At 42.2% G+C, this 21,941-nt stretch overlaps 1 protein-coding gene across 1 annotated transcript in view; it reads right to left on the minus strand.

Annotated features, from left to right (window-relative positions):
* Positions 1–1,441: 1,441 nt before the first annotated feature.
* fer1l4 (fer-1 like family member 4) overlaps positions 1,442–21,941 on the minus strand; it is a 37,203-nt gene continuing 16,703 nt past the window's right edge. Inside the window, exons 21-49 of the mRNA XM_037766122.1 lie at positions 21,621–21,753; positions 21,409–21,509; positions 21,206–21,293; positions 20,993–21,109; positions 19,836–19,988; positions 19,553–19,748; positions 19,220–19,344; positions 18,633–18,767; positions 18,352–18,525; positions 17,265–17,375; positions 16,632–16,793; positions 16,310–16,481; positions 14,427–14,539; positions 14,191–14,313; positions 13,556–13,604; positions 12,798–12,901; positions 10,816–10,950; positions 10,619–10,738; positions 10,200–10,327; positions 9,932–10,102; positions 8,995–9,149; positions 8,534–8,715; positions 8,352–8,437; positions 8,126–8,224; positions 7,462–7,579; positions 7,005–7,128; positions 5,111–5,415; positions 3,708–3,808; positions 1,442–2,129 (exon numbers count right to left, since the gene is read on the minus strand). Of these exons, the coding sequence (XP_037622050.1) occupies positions 1,949–2,129; positions 3,708–3,808; positions 5,111–5,415; positions 7,005–7,128; positions 7,462–7,579; positions 8,126–8,224; positions 8,352–8,437; positions 8,534–8,715; positions 8,995–9,149; positions 9,932–10,102; positions 10,200–10,327; positions 10,619–10,738; positions 10,816–10,950; positions 12,798–12,901; positions 13,556–13,604; positions 14,191–14,313; positions 14,427–14,539; positions 16,310–16,481; positions 16,632–16,793; positions 17,265–17,375; positions 18,352–18,525; positions 18,633–18,767; positions 19,220–19,344; positions 19,553–19,748; positions 19,836–19,988; positions 20,993–21,109; positions 21,206–21,293; positions 21,409–21,509; positions 21,621–21,753 (3,961 nt within the window). The 3' untranslated portion in view covers positions 1,442–1,948. The remainder of the gene's footprint in view (positions 2,130–3,707; positions 3,809–5,110; positions 5,416–7,004; positions 7,129–7,461; positions 7,580–8,125; positions 8,225–8,351; positions 8,438–8,533; positions 8,716–8,994; positions 9,150–9,931; positions 10,103–10,199; positions 10,328–10,618; positions 10,739–10,815; positions 10,951–12,797; positions 12,902–13,555; positions 13,605–14,190; positions 14,314–14,426; positions 14,540–16,309; positions 16,482–16,631; positions 16,794–17,264; positions 17,376–18,351; positions 18,526–18,632; positions 18,768–19,219; positions 19,345–19,552; positions 19,749–19,835; positions 19,989–20,992; positions 21,110–21,205; positions 21,294–21,408; positions 21,510–21,620; positions 21,754–21,941) is intronic.

Below are 21,941 nucleotides of genomic sequence, written 5' to 3' on the forward strand. Positions count from 1 at the left end.
CGAACCAAACTCTTCAGACTCCGTTCCAGCTCCGCTCTAACTAACTTTGTTTGAGGGCGTGCCAAACTGGCCTCTAGGCAGGTATTATGCATCTGTGTTACTTGGTGACATCATCCCATTATGGAAGAAAAGGCCGGACTTCAATCAAGGTGTTTCACACAGTTCAGGAGCAGTGTTTCTGTGGGGAGAGTAACTCCCTTTGGCGTGGACTTTGGGCTTTGTAACTTTGCATTCCTTTTACATGCAAAAAAACCTATATAACACACTAAAGGAAAGGGAAAAAGCACAAAAGCACAATAGTTCCTCTTTAAGTTTTACCTGATGGTGGCGCTAGATAGAAAGTTGAGGGTTTACCAAAGTCACTACAATTCATCCTGAGGGAGACATGAATGTCTGAAACAATTTTCACAGCAATCCATCAAATAGTTGTCTAGACATTTCACTCAAACCCACGAATGTGAACCTCACGTTGGCGCTAGAGGATCAGAGGATCACGAAATTCAGTATGGTTCATCCTCTGGGGACCACAAATGTCTGTAAAAAACTTCTTGGCAGTCAATAGTTGATCAATTGTTGAGATATTTTAGTCTGGACCAAAGTGGTAGACCGACCGACTAACAGACCGGAGTGGCGTAAAATAACCACCAGTGTTGTCTCACAGCAGCTGACATATTTGTGAACTGAACCTCATTCTGGTCGTCTGACATCACTTCCCTTCTAGTCTCCGAGGCAACGGGCGACATCATCGGAGTCTCAGAGGAAACAATTAGAGCGAGCCTCTGTAAACAAACTGTTTCTAACTTCCTGTTGAACCGCCTAAAGACGATGATGAAGTCTGACTTTTACTTCACTCCGCTCACCTTCAAAAGTCAAACTGTGTTTTCTCATAATTGTATTTAATTATCTCATTAAGAGAAAACTGTTTTCTAACTACGTCATATTTTCTACCTCTGGATGCTGACTGGTAAGCTTGAGTCCACAGACAGATATCTCATCATCTACTGAACAGGTTTCCATGAAATCTCCTGATCAGATTCCTGCTCTCCAGAGGACAGGTTTTAAATTGTTTATTGTTTAGAGCTGCTAAATCATCAGGATGTTTGTTCATTTTGTGTCTGTAGTGAATGCTGCAGCTTCCAGGGGGTGCTAGCAAGACTTTAGCTTAATTTCAAACTATATAATAACTGTAACTCAGGAGCATCTTGGAAAACAAAGTATTAAATCTTTAAAAATCTGAAATGATTAACACGCTAATATAAGTTTTTTCAAAAAATAATTTAACCAAATGTTTTTAAAGTCTGTTCACTGCCTGTTTCTGACTGATATTAATATTTATTCATTAATTTACTCAATAATAAAAGCTAACATTCATATTGAGCAAACGGGTACAAATGAGTATATCAACTTCAGTTAGGAGTCAGTGCAAAATTGAACAAAAATATGAAAGTGCGTATATATTTTATTTACCTTCAAAATATAAAATTAGCAACCACAACTATATTAAATCAACAAAATTAGACTTTTATACAACAGAGTTATGTTTATGTTTAGGAGAGGTGCTGATTTATCTAGTCAGATTTGTGCTAATCTACACATCTGTCCAGTGCTGCATGACAGTTTCAGAATTAATTTAATTTACATAATGTAAATATGTGACTTAAATCTGCAGTAATAGGTGTCCAGGAATTTCTTCTGATGACAGATAAATCTGACGGTAAAGTAAAATCTCTGATTATTGCTCCCATGACCCGGGATGTGTTTATATAAATGAGGATGCTGGGTAATGTAGTGCAGTCAGTGTAAACATAAATAAATCATGAGTTTTACTGATCAGACTAAGTAGTGAATATGACCTCAGTCAGTCGTAAACTGGATCAGTTCCGGATCAGAAACCTGAGACAGTCTGTGACATCCAGGACGAGGCGATGAAGACGCCCCACAGGTTTCTTCATCCATTGATCATGAGGGTGGAGATCTGCCCCGGCAGCGTGTAGACGATGAGGCCGAGGAAGAGCGTGAGGACGGCGAGGACGACCAGAGCGATGATGTACTTCTTGAACTTCTTCCAGATGAGGAAAAAGAAGGTCTTGAACGGGTTGACGAACCAGGAGAAGCTGGTTGAGGGACGACTAGAGGGAGGACAGGAGACGGTTTACAGCTGTTTACACCTGGACTGAGTCTACAGTGGGATAAAGCTCTGATCACACCAGCATTTAAAAAGGTGACATAGATTCCAAAGGTGGAATCGCTGCAATCAGTGGATTCACGCTCAGGGGTAATGTGAATCTATCCAAATCTTTCACATTGATTTTTAACTTTAGTGACGTTTGACACAAGAATTTACACCACTGACCAATAGCAAGCGGTTTTGACAGCGCTAACCTTTGAGGGAAAAGGAGAGACGTAGAGTCCAAAATGGAGGAGACTATGATAACTTATAAGATGTGCAGTATAAACTGCTTCACAACAGAGACGTGATCGACAGACAGTTAAGAGACCGGAGTCGATGATACAAGTACACAGTGGTGGAAAATAACTAAGTACATTTACTCAAGTACTTTACTTAAGTAGCCTACAGTTTTGAGGTACTCGTACTATACTTGAGTATTTCCATTTTCTCCAACTTAAACCTCTAGGCTACTAACAGCTCGCTATAGCTCAGAGAGCTTTTCTTTCCCGTCTTCAGTAACTCTTTATTGTCTGAAACAGTGTAAAATCCTGACAAGAAAATGCCTGAGGGGAGTAAACAGCACAGCAAATGGAAAACATAAAGAAGTTTGGGAAATATTGTGACGGACTAGTGATCGCTAGTGGGCAACTCTGAGGTCTGAAAAGTGAAGCCAATGTGGAAGTGCCTTAAACTTGCATTCTTTCTAACAGCCAGCAGGGGGCGACTCCTCTGGTTGCAAAAATGAGTCTGATTGTATAGAAGTCTATGAGAAAATGACTCTACTTCTCACTTGATTTATTACCTCAGTAAACATTGTAAACATGAGTTTATGGCTCAATCGCTAGTTTCAAGTAATTTAGTAAATTATGGTCCCATTTAGAGTCAAATAGACCATAAAGCAGGGTATGCTTTAGGGCGTGGCTACTTTGTGATTGACAGGTTGCTACCACGCCGTTGTCCGGTCTAGGTGTCCATTTTTTTGTCTCAGGACTTTAACCCTTCCACGGTGTGTTTATGAAAGATAATTATAACCTTTTTGGTCACCAAAAAATGTCTTATTCAGCATTCAGTTGTACTTAGCTCCACCCTCTCGTGTCACTTCTGGTTGCAAAAGACCAACATGGCGATGGCCGAATACCAAGATGGCGACGGTCCAAATGCTGAACTCGAGGCTTCAAAACGGCAGTCCACAAACCAATTGGTGACATCACGGTGACTACGTCCACTTCTTGTATTCAGTCTATGGCCCTTGCATGTTCCCAGCTCACTAGCGTGATAGCCGTTAGCTTACCACCTACAGTAGTTCATCAACTAATAGAGCAGTTACAAGAACCACATATTTCGCAAAGACGCATGGATGAATCGCTGTTCCACTTTCTCGTGTGACCCAGCGCTAAAGGAGAGGTTCCCAAATCATTTTTTTTTAGAACTTGAAAAATTGTGACCCCATCCTTTAACAGTGTGTGCGTGTGTGTGTGTGTGTGTGTGTGTGTGTGTGTGTGTGTGTGTGTGTGTGTGTGTGGTGTGTGTGTCGTACTTTGGTTTATCCAGAGGCTCTGGCTCCTTGCGGGCCCGCCCCACAGGGTTGGCCTCCGCCTGCTCTAATGTCACCAGCTGCAGCTCCGCCTCCACCTTCCCCTTCACACACACACACACACACACACACACACACACACAGTTTCAGTGTTAGTTTCAATGTCACAACAATTATTCAAACTGGAGTTTAAATTAGAATTGGAATTTAACATTAGTACTGTAATAGAAGCCGTTATTCAAATAATGACAAGCATGAACAAATAAAACAATCCTTACTACTCTAATGTTTCACACGCTGAGTTCAGTATAATGACAAAAAACATCCCCACAGCATTAATTCCAGCACAACGGAGTCATGTCATACTCACCACTGCTGCTGAGTTTGTCTGTTTAACACTAATACTGTTCTCACTCACTGATTATTTCGTATCACCTCTACTTTGCTGTTTTTTTCACGTTTTCTGATCAACTAAAGTCAACGACACATCCTGTTGCATAACTCAACTGTAACGTTTTGTATACATAGTATCTATGGTGATTTATCGATCATAGAGAGGCGAAGTCCCTCCCCTTCCGGTGGACCCCATCGGACCTTATTTTGTTTAAATTGCACCATGAATCACACATATGATGTTTGTCAATTTAAAACATAATTTTGCAAGTCAAGATAGTCGCAGTTTGTCGTAGTATCATTTAGTTTTGTGTGAAACTGCTCAGTGAACTACATCTCTCGTCTCGCACAATATACGTCACCAGCACTGGCTAGCTAGCTAACTTAGTTATGACCACGTACAAATGTAACGGTGTCTTACCTGATGTGTTTTATCCAGCGACTCCTGGTCTTTTTATCTGATCTTTTAAATTGACAAACATCATGTGTGTGATTCATGGCGCAATTCAAACGGGATCAAAATATATTTGTCTCACGCCGTTGACTACCGTACAAATTCTTTCCAAAATAAGGTCCCATGGTGGTCCACTGGAAGGGGCGGGACTTCGCCTCTATATATGGCAGATCAAAGTGCTGTATATAAGGAAACAGGAAACAGCCTCAGGCACCACCCTGATGAAGGGAAGATAGTGTAAAGTGTTTGGTGAATAAAGCATGGTGTAAAGGAGAAGAGTTGTGCGACACTTGTATTGAAGCTAAGAAACTGTCATGTTAAAAGCTGACCAGGAAAAGGAGAGATTATGATCTTTCAGCTGCTGGATGTCTTTTTTATGACTTGCATTCTTTTGAATTTTGAAATGTAACAAAGACATCAACGCTGTAAACCAGAAAAAAAATGTCCCCTCCCCATCCCACCCAATCAGAAACAAGAGGGCTCAACAAAAATTAAGTTACTGCGTCTCGCCTTTTTTGGGCAGCATTATCATTATTAGTATATTAGTTGTTTTTTTTACCATTAGCAGGAAAGTGTTGCCGCTGCTGTCTGTGTACTGGATTTCCTCCTGTTTCATGTTACTCCTCTTGTCCTTCTTCTTTTTCTTCTTCTTCTTCCCCTTCTTCTTGGCCTCCTCCCTCTCCTTCTCCTCCCTCTCGAAGTCCTCGGCCGTCTTCAGGCGGGTCAGCGGCCACCAGCCCTTCATCTTCTTGGCGCGGAAGATGGAGAATCGAGGGCTGGCCCGATCCTTCGCCAAATCAATCGTGCATTTACTGGGTGACTTTGCCGGTCGCACCATGTCGTGGAGACGTAACTCTATAGAGCCTGAAGGAGGAAGAACAAAAGAAGGATGATGAGGAAGAGGATGTTAGCACCATGAGCATTTGCTCTGTGGTGTACTAAGGATACACTGGTGAAGCCACTCTGAAATGTTCAATTTAAAGGGTCAGTTCACCCAAATTACAAAATGTTTTGATGTTATTTGTCCATGTTTGGAGATATCTGGATCTGAGCTTTCTGGAGTGAATGGAGTTTAGCTTGTGTTGCTCACAGTGTTGGAAAACTCAAACCTAACATTCGCTCTTTCAGAAACAGTGTTTCAGCATTTAGTTTAATTAAATTAAAATTTGTTTTGGTGAGGTTTATGAATTATACAATAAATTCTCAAATAAAAGCAAAAAGTATTCAAGTAATGGCTGACTAGACCAAATGACTCATATAATAATTCCAGTCGCTTCTACTTGTTGTTTTTGTTTTGTTTTAAGCTACTGTCAATGAAACACAACACTGCATATGAGCCTACCAGGAACAGGAAGGATCATGCGCTTTGAGCTTACTTTTTACAACATGTCTATAAAGGGGAGACTCGTGGGTACCCATAGAACCCATTTTCATTCACATATCTTGAGGTCAGAGGTCAAGGGACCCCTTTGAAAATGGCCATGCCAGTTTTTCCTTGCCAAAATTTAATTTTAGCCTCCTTTGCGACAAGCTAGTATGACATGGTTGGTACCAATGGATTCCTTCATTCTAGTTTTAAAACATGTTACAACCTAACACGTTATTATCACGTAAACTCTGACAGCCCTAGTATTTTAGAAATATTTTTTGTTATATTTGTTGAAATTCTAAAAAAATTAAAATTAAAATTAAAAAATATAAATCAAATGCTCTGACAAAAAAAAGAAAATAATATGGTATCTGTTGCAGGACTGTCCACAGACTATCTGCCTGTCTATCTACTTGCCTGCCAGCGTGCACTCTGCCCGTGCACTCATTGTGCTTCACCAGAGTCTTCCACGAGCTGTTAGCTTGACAGCTGTGAGTACTAACAATAGCCATGTTCGTTGTTTACGTTCATAATGATCATTTTGGGGGAGTGGCTTTTGAGGAAGGCCTGAAGGGCCAAACTGTCAGTGTTGCCAACTTGGTGACTTTCTCTCTAGATTCAGGGGCTTTTGGAGCTACTTTCATTGGAAAAGAGTTGACAACACTGGGCTGTTTTTTTCAGTCGGATAATTTTTAAAATCTAGCGTACTCCTCAACATTACCAACCCTAGCTTTAATAGCGATAAAAAAACAGCAAAGTAGAAACTACTGGAATCAATTACTGGATGAAAGCATACCTTCTGTTTGAGAGTTGCGGAGATCAGTACAACAACAATAGTGCTGTAAAAATGGACATTATAATGAAATTATCAAGCCATAAACATGTAGGAAGTGTTGCGTTTATATTACCAGTAGATTAAAACAGGAGTACGTCAGAAAATAGGGAGGCTTCTTACTAAAATATTTATTTACACTTATAGAAGAGGAAGAAATAAAGATCTGTCTCTCATTACGAGCCTGTTTCAGTAGAGGTAAATATTTGAAATATTTGAGAATTTATAGTCCTGCCTGTCGGTGTGTCTCACCCAGGAAGTCGTTGGCAAGGATGCGGTCGTAGTCCCAGACCTGCATCGTCAGAGCAGCCGGCTGCCGAAACTCTGACTCCTCCAGAGAGAAAAAGGACTCCTTCTTCTTAAACACCACCTCTTTCTAAAGGACGAGAGAAGGAGATTTACTCTCACTAACAAACAGACTGACTGCTAGCGTCCCGTGGTAAAAACAAAAACAAGAAACATCCCCTTGGATTCTGAGAAACTGTAATGGATGATTTTACCATTTTTTGGACATTTTGAATTGCTTCATTGTAAAAAAGAAAATGATAATCGACAGATTAATCAATAAGGAACATAGTCATTATAGTTGTAGCCCTAGAGACACAAGAGCAAATCAAAGGTCAAGAAGTCACTATAATCATCAAGATTCATCAAGGTATCAGTGGAAATGTTGACCATCAGCAGGTGTATGTACTGTATGTATGTGTACCTCAGTAGGAAGGTAGTCAAAGCGGAACACAAATCTCCAGTTGAAGTTTCCTTCCCCAGTCAGAGAGTTAAAGTGGACGTCAGTCTCCTGTTTTTCTGATTCCAGTCCCTTTATCCAGCTGCATAGAGAACAGAATAAAACGCTGATGAGCGAATTCAAAAAGAATTCACAAAGATTGCGCAGCTTTTGCGACCGTTAAAACTGCACAAATATGACAAAAAGAAACCATGTAATTCTCAAAGCAACCTAAATGCACCCCTAGCTGTGCTGCCAAGATGATGAGTCTTGGTGCTCCTGTACTATTTGCACGTATTTAAGTTGGGTAATATACATAGGCTACATTTGGCACAACATTGGACCCTTTCTATGTAAATGAGCCTCAATATGAAAACAATCCAATTCAGCATTGTTTAATCCATTCCTTACACTTTTGGTCTTGTGTTTTTGGTGGCCCAGTGAATTTAATTGTGACCCCTTTAACTACAGAGAGATGTTCTCTTCCTAGATTGTTTAATTTAAATAATTTTTAGGGTCCTGGGAGGTAAAACTCTCCAGTATTTTAAGGGGAAAAAAGCAAAAATTAGAGAGCAGTCAAAAACATGTATATACCCTTCAGATTTATCTTGTGTGTGTGTGTGCGTGTGCGTGTGTGTGTGTGTCTAACCCTTTCACGTAGATGTCGGAGGACGGGTCTCCCGTGAACGGGTTGACATCGTCCAGAAACACATCATCGGTGTTCCAGATGGTCACTCGCAGCTCGTACCTGTCGTCAAGGATACCACAAAAAGGTTACATAATGTAACTCCTTGTCTACTTTATTTGACACTTTACTGTACCATATAGATTATATTTGAGTCTACTGTAGTCTACTCAATAGTGTGTCGACCTACTGTTCAGGTAGGCGGGGCTTGATGTCGACAGGGGGCGGAGCCGGGGCATCAGAAGGAAACATGTCCACCCACATATGAAGGTAACCCTGTAACACACACACACACATTGCTGATGACGTGTGGTAATACCAGTAGACGTATGTTACTGTTGTGATTGTAGTTATTGTTTGTTTAGTGGTTACCTGTGGTAATCCAGGTTTGTCCGGGTTCAACAGGGACCGGATCTCCACATGCTCTGGGACCAGAGCAATGGCTCCAGGGAGGAACTCGTTCATCTCCCCCCAGCGCCGCAGCACACTCAGGGCTGCATGCTCCTCCATCTCTGCTTCCTCCTCTGGAGACCGCTGGTTCTTCTTCACCAAAGCTGATAACAACAACAACACTGCTGTATAATAGAGTACTGTTACTGCTGCTGATACAGCTGGAGGTTGCTGCAGTATGAGGGGAGCAGCTGCAGTACTACAGTGTCAGTAGTAGCCGCAAGAGAGCCGAAGTAGTAGTAGCAATACTAGTAGTGGTTCATGATATACAGTAAGTCCACAGAGGGACAGTGATGGACTTTTCACTTCCACTTTGTATAATATACATATAATCTCTTACTTATGACTGACTGAATCTGGCTAGATCTGTCTGCCTGTCCTACCTTCAGGAACTGCGTCAGGTGGGATCTTGAAGATCTTGTTGAGGACTTTGACCTCAGATGTTCTGTACTCTGGAGACATGATGCCGTTCTTTCTGCAGAGCTCAGCCAAAATGGCCGAAGGCTTCTTCCCATCGCGCCATATATTGTAACCTTCACTGGAGAGGGACAGTCAAGTAGAGGGATACATAATGCATAAAAAAGACAGGTACTCATAACATAACACATACGGTGGTTCCTGTATTCATATTTTATAATTATACTATTGATGTGTCGTAGTGGTACTAATGTTTTTTGGTACTAAATTGTCATAATTCTGTTTCTAACATGTCCTAGTGCTGTTTCTAATGTGTCCGAGTTCTGGTACTAACATGTCGTAGTTCTGGTACTAGCATGTCATAGTACTGTCACTACTGTTTCTTAGTTTCGGTACTCAAGGGTTATAAAACTGGTTCTAACATGTTGTGGTACTGTTTCTAATGTGTTCGAGTTCTGGTTCTGGTACTAACATATTGTAGTTTTGATGCTATTGTGTCGTAGTACAAGTACTAATTTGTTCTAGTTTTGGTACTAATATGTCCCCCTACTGGTACTATGGTGTTGCAGTCCTAGTTCTAACATGTCACATTTTTTTATTCTAATGTGTCATAATTCCAGTACTAACATGTCGTACTGTTTCTAACATGTCTCACGCGTTTTAGTTCTGGTACTAGTGTCACAGTTTTGGTAGTAACATATTGTAGACACTTTTTTGACACTATTATGTGATAGTACTAGTACTAATGTTTTGGTACTAATATGTCTTTATACATACTTGTACTGTCTTGGTCCGGGTTTCACATCTAGTTCCACACACCGAGTCACATTGTTTTATACCAACATGTCGTCGTTCTAATGTGTCATAGTTCTGAGACTAATGTGGTGAAGTTGTGGTACTAACGTGTCATAGTAAAGAGCCAGACCGCAGGAGGCTCTGTGGCGGCTGTAGAACCGGTTCTCCAGGTCAACCCGCGTCTCACCGATGACGTCATCGGACCCTATGATATCGTGGTCCATCACTCTAACAACCAACTCTGTCTCCAGCGGGAAAGACACTGTGAATTCAAACACCCTGAAAGACAGAGTGTCAGACATACAGACAGTCAGTCAGTCAGACAGACAGACAGAAAGAGTGTTGCAAAGGTTCAGGTAGACTGACAGGTACTGACTCTCCGAACGTGGGGTTGAGCTGTTTGGGGATGTATCGATCTTCGGTGTCCAGACTCTGCTGGCCAGCTCGGACCACCAGATACGGGTCAGCTTTACCGTTCGGGTCTGTGGGAGCCAGAGTGGTGGCCTGCAGGACACAAACAGAGACAGTAGAAAAACACAGTAGGACTCACAGTAGAATACTGTACCAACTTTGTTTAATCCCAGTAAACACATAATGCAGCTGTAGGCTGGGACATTGTGAAAGGCAGAATGTGAATTTGGTTGTTTCTTGCATGAAAAATGTTGCTGTTTAGCAGCCAACTCTCACATCTCAGATGTCTGATCATCCTTGAATGTAACAACAATTTAAAGTATGTTGGACTGTTCAAGGTGTAAGAGGCAAAGACAGGCTCTGGATGGACAGTGAGACAGGTACCTTGACGATGTAGACTCGGATCAAGACTTTGATCGGTGAGTTTTTGGGGATTCCATTCATGATCTGACACGTGGTGTCTTCTTCATCTCCTGGATCAATCTGATAAACCAGGAAGGAGCCCTGGAGATGAAGAGTATGGAATAAATACACTTCTCTGTAGACTAACAGACAGACAGACAGCTCTCCATCCACAGTACCTTGTATTTTCCCATCAGCCTCTCCTCTTCATCTTCATCGTCATCCTCAATGCTTGCTTTGCCTTTATACAGCGGGAAGATCCGCAGCCAGTCCTGAAACTGACTGAACTCTGCCTCCAGTTCACCTACATACAGCTGAACATACAAGCAAACACAAACAGAGGCAGAAATGTTTTTAATAATGCACCGTTACTCCAAATCTGTTCTGCCATTACTTGTCTGTATGTCAACATCAAGATACGGACTATTGTTCTGACTTAAACATAAAACTAAAGGTCTTCATGGGTCCACTCGGTTTCTAGTGTGTGAGACTGGCCTGGATGGGTTTGGGTTGTCTTTCCACTAGTCCATTTTGGATCAGATTCTAAAGTTTGGACACATGAAGACCAAACCTTTCCATTCTGGCTGCTTCTTGAGGTAGGAAACCATAAATGTAATGTTTTGGGGTACACAGTATGCCAACCAGGAAGCTTTCTTTCTATTTTTGGCTAATTTTGGAAGAAGCCATCAGTGATTTGTAGGTGCAGTAAGATCTCCCACAACAGATTACAGCTGGCTGGCCACTAATGGGCAGAAAAACTCCAGAACAAGCTTGCAGACACATGTGAGTGACATATTACTAGTCTATTACACCATCTTTATAGTGCGGTGCCCGTTCCTGGTATTGTTGCTTGCAGCTTTCTCGAGAACTGCTCATCCAAAGAACTTCACACACACACAACACTGCGCTTCACTTTGTCCTGAGAAATAAACCTACCATGACATAGTTGCATCCTCTAGCAATGCTATAGTATACGCTTCATTTCAATTCTATTCAATTTATTTCCGTAACGCCAAATCATAACGCTTTTCCTATAGAGCAGGTCTAGACCGTACTCTATAATTTACAGAGACCCATAATTCCCCCCATGAGCAAGCACTGCGGCGACAGTGGCAAGAGAAAACTCCCACCTTTCACCTAATTTTAGTGCAAAAGCTCGAACATCGACGGAGAGCAAGCTGTACCCAGCATGCCATTCGGCGGTGTAACAGTTAATAGGTGTGTACATAACGCACTACTAATAAATACTGTATGTCCCGTAGATCTCAAGAGCTCGCACTTCACACTGCACTTCCTTGGGCCTCAGCAATACACCAGCTAAGTGTGAAGTCGATCGGACTAAAGCTTGATTTATGCTCAACGCATCCACGAGGGCCGCGAGTGTCCGCATGGCCAAAGTGACATCATACCATCAGAAACATCACATCGCGGGGATTCCGTGGTGAGGGTTTTCGCCCTCTGCTCACATTTTTCTAACTACGTGGACACGGATGGGCAGTTGAAAAATGAGAACTTTGAGGAGCTTTAAGAATGTCTGTTTGCAGCGAGAAGAAATACGCAAGGAGTATAAAAGATACAAATGCTTCCTAGTCACGACTCCACATCAGCTCATGTCCGTGCGGCCGTCTTTGCGGAGAGTATAACTGAAGCTTAATGGTAGTTGAGGTAATCAAATAGCAACATTATCATCCCATTGGATGCGAGTTGGTATCCACCTGATAAATGTAAGACCAATATACACTCTCCCTTGAGCTCTGGTTTGGTCTCCACCAACTCCTGAGAAAACCATCTGTCTCTTTAGTTGCTAAGTGTTCCGCTTTCTTCATCAGCTAATCTTTAACTAACTAACTTTGTCCGTCTGCCGTTTGGTATTGGGCGGGTAGCGTACAGTGGGTTTATCAGAGCTTGTTTGCTGAAAACATCTCTCTGCTGCTGGAAACAAAGTTGACGTGAGAGCTGAGACTAAACCATACACTAAATATGCTGTAAAACCAAAACTAGGAGACAAGAGAGGCTAAAAAGCTCTGTAGAGCTGCAGAGTTACCAGAGACACATTACATTCACATTACACATTGGATTCAATGTTCTTGTATTGCTGACGTCAGTACAGCCCCGGACTGACAGACTGGACTGTAAACTGTCAATCACAGTGACCTCCCACCTCTAGTGTGGCAATGTTCTTGCGTTTGGGAGGCTTAATCTCCACCGACGAGATTTCCTCCTCCTCCTCTTCTTCGATGTTCGCCATGGTCAGATTCCCTCCATCTGAACAATAAAGAAACGAACACTATCAACACTAACAAATAAAACTCTGTTGACATAGATTTCCATTTATTTTTGTTTCAATATTTCATTTTGTAGTATGTTTATCTTATTGATTATAATTTATTTTGCCTCTCTTGTTGTGTTTTACTGCCAAAATCTGATGGAAAGCTTTCCCAGAAGAACAGAGGCTGTTATAGAAGCAGATTGACGCCTTTGGTTTTCAAACGACATGTTCAGTTATCACATATGGCTGCAATGATCCCGTGTCCACATACTTGGACACACTACATGTCTACATAGTGGACCTCTTTAATGGAACACTGACTCTGAAAATCTGCACTCAGCCTGACGTGAGAGAAACGCAAAAGATCTCATGAGAGCTGAACTTCAGTAAAAACTGTACTGACTTTTAATTTGTAGAGATAATTTTGGGGGGTTTTCCTATTCACTTCAATATAGTCATAGTTTAATCACAGCAGCATCTAGGGGACATTAGAGGAACTGCAGTTGAACACACTTCAGCTCTGTGACTTATATCCACCGTGTGTGTTGTTGCTCTAAAATAATTCAATAATAAATTATTTCATATTTTTATTAAATAGACAAATATGGCAAAATAAGACCGAAATAATAAAGTGGGAGTTAAAACTGTACCGGTTTCTGCTTGTTCCTCCATCTCCTCAGCCTCCTTCTCTTCAGCAGCCTGCAGACAGCCAACACATCAGACGGTGAGTAAAGAGCTGATTTATTAATTACGGTAGTTATTCTCTATTTTTGAAACTGAAATGTGAAACTTAACACTTTTTCACTGTAAATAAATTCAATGTTAACATGTAGTTTGTTGTTGAACTTTATTCTGCTGCAGTGATCTGTCCTATTCTGCCTTGTTTCACATACTCATTTTTGGAAAAGTCCTGAAACAAAGGTTAATGTTGTAATTTTCTTGTAATACTTTAATTATGAAATAAATATTTCATAACTACAAGAAAACATTCTTCTTCGTTCTTTTGTGAATGCAGGAAACTGACCTAGGATCAAATGAAGTTAGTTCATCATATTGGCTGATTTTGTATCTAATTTCAATCAAGTTAAGTTAAGTTTTGACCTCTTCAGACTTTTCCCTTCTCCATGCACACTGGAAGTAGTTAGTTAGCAAAGTGTTGTTGGAGTTTTGAGCTCCTCAATAAAGTTATCCTCAATATGTAGTCCTGCATTTATTCTCTAATTTTTATACCATTTTAATGTTATTAACACGTTTATTCAAACAGACAGGTAAATAAGTGTCTAACCTTTCTCTCTATCTCCTCCAGTGAAGCGTAGTATTTGGACCACCAATCCAACTCCTCCTTCTCAGGTGGTTCTTCTTCTAGCTCCTCACCCCTCTTCAACAGCTTCAGAGGAGCCTGAAGGGTCTGTGTGGACATCGACTCATTCTTTAATCCTTTATGGTTGAAATCTGGTTTAAATTTGTCTGAACATTTTGGTTGTATGTTTTTAAACACACAGAGCAGACTGATACACGTACATTAACCAGCTTCATGGGGTTGAAGGGAATCCTTGACTCTTTAATTGACAGGCCGGCGAGTCCGATACGCTTCATTGACATGAGAGCGTCGACCTTCTTCGTACTCTGCCTCACTGGAGAGACACACAGAGGAATCATGTCCATAAAAAATGGGAATCCCAGAGAGCATAGCTGTGAAAAACCTTGAAAATAAACATGTAATCATAAACATAATTGATCAATCGCTTAACCCCTCCCCCAGACAGCAATGGACCAATCGCAGCATAACAATCATATCTACGCACGGCAGGCCTGTTGCACTTTGGTTTTCTCCACATGTTAAACATTAAACAGCGTGTTTTTCTACACCAACACAAGCCGCTAATACTAGCACGCCTGGCTAACTAGCATACTATTTACAGTAGTAGCTGAGCTTTACTTCAAACTCCATTTCATTAGTTAACTATATTATTTTGTGGGGTTACACTTTACGTAAAAAAAAAAAAAAAAAAGCACATCCACTGTGTCGTATATTCCCACTGCATGAATCCTAGTATGGTGAAAGCTCATCTCGTGAATATTAATTAGGTGACGCTGTCTGATGGTGACGTTTCTCAAAAGAAAAGGACGTTTTTGCTGTTCTGGTGTCTTCAGCAAATTAGCTAAAATGTATTAGACCGTAATAATTTCTTATAAATGCAGTTAATTTGTACACAGTATAGGTACCAACATAGTTGCGTAGGGTGAGAAGTTTTTTATTAGCGCAAAATTGTTTAAGAAATAACAATTTCTTCTTAATTCAGTTTCTAACACACCATATACTGTAGGCTAAATGTTGTAGCCTACAATAGGAGTATGAATATAAACATAACTAATTATATGCCTGGTGGAAATTCATAGAATAATGGAATCACATTTCATAGTTCTTCTTCGAGTCCTATTATATGAAATAGGATAAATACAGTCATTTAAAATGTTTGAAAGAGTAATAAGCTGTGACTCAACATAACAAAAATACCAGATCTCCCCTTTCAAGGATCAGTAGACTGTCACTGATTCATTAGACCGTGCTACCTCTTTTGCTGGAAGGTCTGTTGCTATCTGAACCCGAGCAAAACACACGATCTTTTACTTTAAATCAATATGAGTTATATAGAGTTAAACAGTTCAACAGTTTTTTGCAACTAGGTTGCAACCTATATAATAGTCTACTGTGTACAAATGGACTACATTTAGACAAAATTGTTACGGTTTAACAATTTGGAGCTAATTTGCTGAAGACAGCATAACAGCTAAAACTACCTTTTCTTTTGATAAACGTCATCATCAGGCAGCGTCACCTAATTAATATTCATGAGCTACTGTGTCAGAGTTTAAACTAACGTTAGCAGCTCTGTCCTGCTCTTTATCGGATTTGAGGACATTTCCCTGCAGTTCGTCTGTCAGACTCATCAGTTAATCCTCATCCTCAAAGACGTGTCTCTTGAAAATATGAAAATGTAAGAATATACAATATGAGGGCTAATTACCTGCATTACATGACAAATGACAAATCAGTTGTAAATATTAAAAAGTCAAACAAACCAACTCACTGTGCTAACGTTACTTATTACTAATTACTACAAATTTTGATGGTAAATCTGCCACTGTTATAATTATAAACTGCTATAGGTTCCATGCAACAACGGAAAGCTTGACAGGCATAGCAACAGTAACTATAAGGGGGACAAGGCTTAGCTAATGGTCAACTAAAATGTTCTGGAAACATATCTATAGTACGTAGTAGGCCTACCTAGTGCGGATGTTACAAAAATGTATACAAAACATTCAAAACTCCAACTATCTAGTAGACACTACTACTGTGAATAGAATACCACCTCCATCCCTTCTCTCAGAGCTCTTACCTTTTGGTTTTGGCTCGTCGTCTTCCTCCTCTTGCTCCCCGAGCTTGCGTGGACCGTAGTCCATGAGGCTCTGGACCACGTGGGTCCCGACCAGAATGAGCCGACCGAATGCCCGTTGCTCCACCACAAACAACGTCAGAGGAGGGTGGAGGTAGGCCTGCTCCGGCAGCTCCTGATTGGACCAAACACAGGAAGAAAAAAACAGGAAACCAAGGTTAGCCATGTCACATCAACTCCATATGCATGCGATGAATACACCAGGTGTGTTTCTTTAAGCCAGATCTGTGGACCTTAGTAGCGATAACTAAAGTCAGAAACTGACCACGTCAATGTAGCGGACCAGCTCTTTGAAGTTGGAGTTAATCTTGTAGCTCTCGATCTCTTCAGACTCCAGCTGTCGTCCTGCACACTCCACCTTCACCAGGGGGCGCTCCACCTCAAACAGCTGCACCCGCTTCAGCTCCCGCAGACCCCAGAACAGCACCTGAACGCACACACACACACACACACAAGTAGGACTCAGTTACTTCACAGATTTAACAGCCTAAAACACTTGCGCATCTGCAACATGTCAACAGAGAGAGAAAGTGCAAGTGTGTGTGTGTGTGTTTGTGTGTGTGTGTGTGTGTGTGTGTGTGTGTGTGTGTATGTTCCTGACTTAGGCTTCCTTCAGGGACACATTTCAGACTACAGACCAGTCAATTGGGGACAAAAGCCGTGCCCCCTATTTGTAAAAAGCAGATTTTTGGGTCAGTGGTTAAGATTAGGGTAAGTCTCCAGGAAATGAATGCAAGTCTATGTAATGTTTCCAAAAGTGACAAGTCTTCTCTAACAGGTAACACACACACACAAGCACACACAAAAATACATACACAAAGATATTGTTTTCATGTCAGTCACACTAATAATGTGCGTGCGTGCGTGCGTGCCGTGCATGCGTGCGTGCGTGTGTGACCTCGATCCTGAAGGTCTTCAGAACAGGTCGGACTCCTTCTGGGATGATGTAGAATTCCTGCTCCTCCAGGTAGGTCAGCTCCTGAGGGTCCACACTGCTGGGGACGGAGGGCTGCAGGGGGTGATATGATTTTCCAGTTCACTATCTAGAATGAATTCATGAACACTGCTTTTTTGTGTTTCTGTTAAAGGATCGTTCTGTTTTATTACAACTCTTTTGGTTTTGTCCATCATTTCTGTCAGTAAAAATAACATTTTACTCACCAAGATAATAGCAGCGATCTGGGAAAACGGAGACTACACTAAAGAGTAATCTGACAAGTCTAATGACAATAATAACAATTTTCAGTTCATTATGAAACTGTGGCGGGCCTACCTAGACTGTTGGGCTGGATGTCGGGCTGAATGTCAGACCACTTTGACTTCATTTTAATAAGCTAAACAATGGTTGATTATGATTGTATAATGGTCCAACATGTTAGACGCTTGGTTAGATACCATAGGCTTAGACATTATCGGCAGCGTTCTATGACGGTAATACATGGCTGAGACCACTTTATTACCATAACACCTGAATTCCAGTGCCAGTGATCTAAACAACTTTATTTGGAGGTCAAACTGAAAATGAGTGAACCAAAAATGTTGGTAATAATTCCTCAATGCACAGGAAATCTGTGAGTACAGTAGGCCAAAGATAAAGCAGGGTGTGGGTCTGTAAACTTTGAAGGATTTAGGATACAGTTTGGGTAACAATTTACCGTTCACCTTTGTTTTCTCTTTCAAATAAGTTTGTCTAACATAGCATAGAAGTGGTAGGAGACGCCAAGTGAGTGTATGACAGCACCGAGAGTCCTTGTGTAGAGGGAGAGGAGGAAGAGGCCCAAGACTGAACTGTTACCAGATTGGATCCTCTCCCTGTCACCTAGTAGGAGCAACCCTTCTGGTGGGATCTTAACCTTTCAAACCTCCTGTTATGATGCCACAGAGTTCCCAGATCTCAGCTACAAATAATGTTATTATCACTGATAGAAATGATGGACAATAAAGAGGTACAAATAGAGAAACATTGATTGATCGACAGGTGGCACCTCTCCAAACGCAGAGTAGTCCAGCTCGATGAGCTCGAAGGTGGCCAACAGCTCGCCAGCGGCGGCCCTGCCCATGCTGATGTCATAGAAACGGAGGTGGGGCTTCTGGTAGTACTGCTCCACAGATTTAAACTCCGGCTCAGCAAATGTCCGACCCAGAGACTTTATACTGCCCTGCACACACAGACACACACATATGGGCTGTTATGGCATCACTTCGGAATGTGCACAGCCTGCAGCAGAATGCGTGAGGATAAGAAGAAGAAGAACGTCAGCGTTACCATGGAGTCCTGGTCGTAGAGGTTGATGGTGATGAGCGGCGGATCTTGTAGGAGCTCCTCCCTCGATCCTTCTAGCAGAACTCTGTCAAACAACAAACACTCACACCAGGCTGGAGAGAGAGTTTCTTTCAACACCTGAACACACACACACACACACACACACACACACACACAAACACACAAACACTCAATATGTGTAAAATGTGTGTGGTAAAGGGGCGCTCAATTTTACACATGTAGTTCAGTTTACTGGTTATGGTTAGTTCTACATGAAAACAAGTGTCACTGGAGTACTGATATAAACGTATACTACTGACACAGAACATCCTTCTCTCTGACTGGCTGACTTCTTCTACAACATAAAAAAACAAGCTAAATTTTTTTGTAAAAGAGACAAATACTGATGTTGTGACATGATACTAAACACTGATGACTTCAGAGTGTTAGCAATCACAGTTTTATTTTGAAAGAGTGATTTGTTCTATTGATTTCTTAGAACAGATCGAAGCAGAGGAGTTTTAAATCAATGTGCTCATTAATTGAATGAGAAATTCTAACCTTTTAACCAGCGGGACAGTTGTACCTACCCTGGTAACCTGACACTGTGTAGAGAAGAGGACCTTGGCGAAAGGATCTGATAGGCCGTTATCATCAGCAGCCAATATGCCACGCGCCTGGTACAGATGACATCGTAGCTGGAAGTACCTGCTGTCTGCAGAGAGAGAGAGAGAGAAAAGAGAGTAAGAGAGGTCTTTCTTCACAAGACAGACTGCTGTTGAGTCCAGGTAAAGCTTCATGATTGACAAGTTTAAATAAAATTGGGCTTTTATTTTGAAGGACAAATTTTTCTCTATTCAGACAACACTCATGAAGTCCTGAGCAATTATCCTGTGCAGAAGCCACGCCCCCCGCTGTCTCACCCTGGCAGGACAGACTGACAGGAAGCTTCCTCCTCCCCGCGGTTACCATCCACCTCTGCTCCTCCTCATCCTCCTCGTAGACTGGCATAAACTCCTCCGGCAAGCCGGTGGTGACATCTTTACTGTACTTGGCCAGACCGAGCCACAGGTAGACCTCCAGCTTTGCAAAAATCTCATTTGCTGAACCTCCTGGAGACTGAACGGACAGACAGATGTTTTCAGAGACAGAACGGGGAGCGCCATCGATGATTTTAGAGATGGACATCAGTGTTAGAACGGCTACCTTCATGTAGAGGGTGGTGACTTTGCCACAGTCCCGCCCCCTCTGCTCCTCCACCAATGAAAAGAGGATAGAGTAGGCGGGGATCCTGACGTAAGCCAATCGCTTCCTCCCACTCAGTAACCATAGAAATGCGTCCGGGATGGTAGTCTGGGGCTGGATAGAGGGGTGTGTGGGGGAGGGGGTGTTAGACCTCAGACATATTGAACATCAGCAGCGCTGGAATGAGTTTTGAAGTGGGGGGGGGACATCCAGTTTTGGATGACTTAATACAGTGTTTCCCACAGGATTTTGTGAGACAGTGGGTGGACCCTGGACCCTCTAGGGGGTTGTGGGGTCATGCTTGCCGGAAGAAAATTTTGTACATTTTAAAGTTAAATGCATCAATCTGATGCACTTTGAGAGCAAAATGAAGAGGCTAAGTGCTCTAGTAAACAATTTAATCATAAACACATTAGTTGTATATGAAAGGTGATGACACAGCAAAAAGTCCCACCCACAAAGCATGGTAAACAAGACAGGGTCCATATTTCAAGGTGTGGGTTGCCGACATCCCCGCAGACCCCTGACGCACTGAGCACCGGTTGACAGTTGTGCCGGGAGCCCCATCCAACAAGCAGTGGGGGAACTTATGGGTGGGGCCTTGAGCACCCCCGGCCGTACCAAGCTGTCCTAGAGCCGGTGCACCAGAGAAAATTGGATGCGATGCGATGCCATGCCATGCGATGCCATGCAATGTGATAGCCAGACAGTGCCGGGGAGATGTCTCGACGCGTCGAGTTGAATCCCCCTGGCAGACTGCGCGGACCCCACCGTTGAGAAGTGTAAAAATATTTCCGGCACATTATTAAACTGTAGCGGGCCTACCGAGAGTGTGGCGCGCTGGATGTCAGAATCCTTTGATTTCATTTGAATTAGGCTACACAATGGTCAACTATGATTGGATAAAGGTCCAACATGTTAGATACCATATAGATATTACCGCCAACGTTCTATGACTGTAATACCTAGCTTAGACGTTACCATTTTATTACCATAACACCTGAAAGTGGGGGGGACAAAAAGTTGTGTTGTCCCCCTATTCCAGCACCTATGCTGAACATACTGCGACCGTTCACGTTTTTGTGGTAACCTATGGTAACCACTTTATGACCTCTGACCTCTTTAGCCAACAGGCGGAGTTTCCTTAAGAGTTTCCTGCTATCCATCGTCCGCTGTTTGGCCGTCCGCCTAGTGATCCTCCGTCTGGCCCTCACTGCCTGTCTGGCCAGAAACACCTGAAGACAGGCAGACATTAAATCAGACAGACAGACAGACAGAGAGGCAGGAAGATGGTGGCAGATAGAACAAGAGACAAGTAAGAAAAGACTCACCAAATTCTTCTTGATAAACTCCTTCCTGCATCTGTCCAGGTTGTTGGGACGACAATGAGACCTCCTGTCTGCGATAACACTAAACTGTCTGCAGAGACACGGACAGGAGAACAGACAGAAAGACAGGCAGGGGGGGGAAATCAAATCAAACCAAATCAAACTAAATCTATTCTAATACAATTTTTCAGAAGGAGAACACTGACTTGCAGGAGGCCACCAGCTCCAGCAGCACCTCCACCAAACGCTCCTTTGCGTTACTCCTTGGCCTCCTCAAGAGACGTTCCACCTCATCAAGACCAATCTCCTAAAAGAGGAGTGGGGAGATGAGGAGAGGACGAAATATGACCACAGTTTGTAGGCATTGTGTGATACACTGTGTTAATAAAAGGAAAATGAAAGATCACTTGTCTCTCACCAGCCTATCGGCCGTCTTGTTGAGCCAGTTGGCCTGATAGAGACGAAAGCTGTGATCTTCAAACTGACTCCAGACAAACAGACAAGGCTTCTGTTTCTCGGAGGGAGGCTGGAGAGGAATACACTGGAATGACCTGAGAGACAGACAGACAGGTGGAGAGATACAGATGGTCAAGCAGACACCAAGTGGGAAGTGTTTGTGGAGTAGTTACTGTAGATGTTACTCCTCCAAGAGTCGCCACCTTGTCATGGTAAATGGACTACATTTATATACAGTAGCACTTTTATCCAAAGTGTTTTATAATTTGCCTCCACACACAGA

This window comes from Sebastes umbrosus, chromosome 1 (genome assembly GCF_015220745.1).
Source record: "Sebastes umbrosus isolate fSebUmb1 chromosome 1, fSebUmb1.pri, whole genome shotgun sequence".
NCBI lineage: Eukaryota > Metazoa > Chordata > Actinopteri > Perciformes > Sebastidae > Sebastes > Sebastes umbrosus.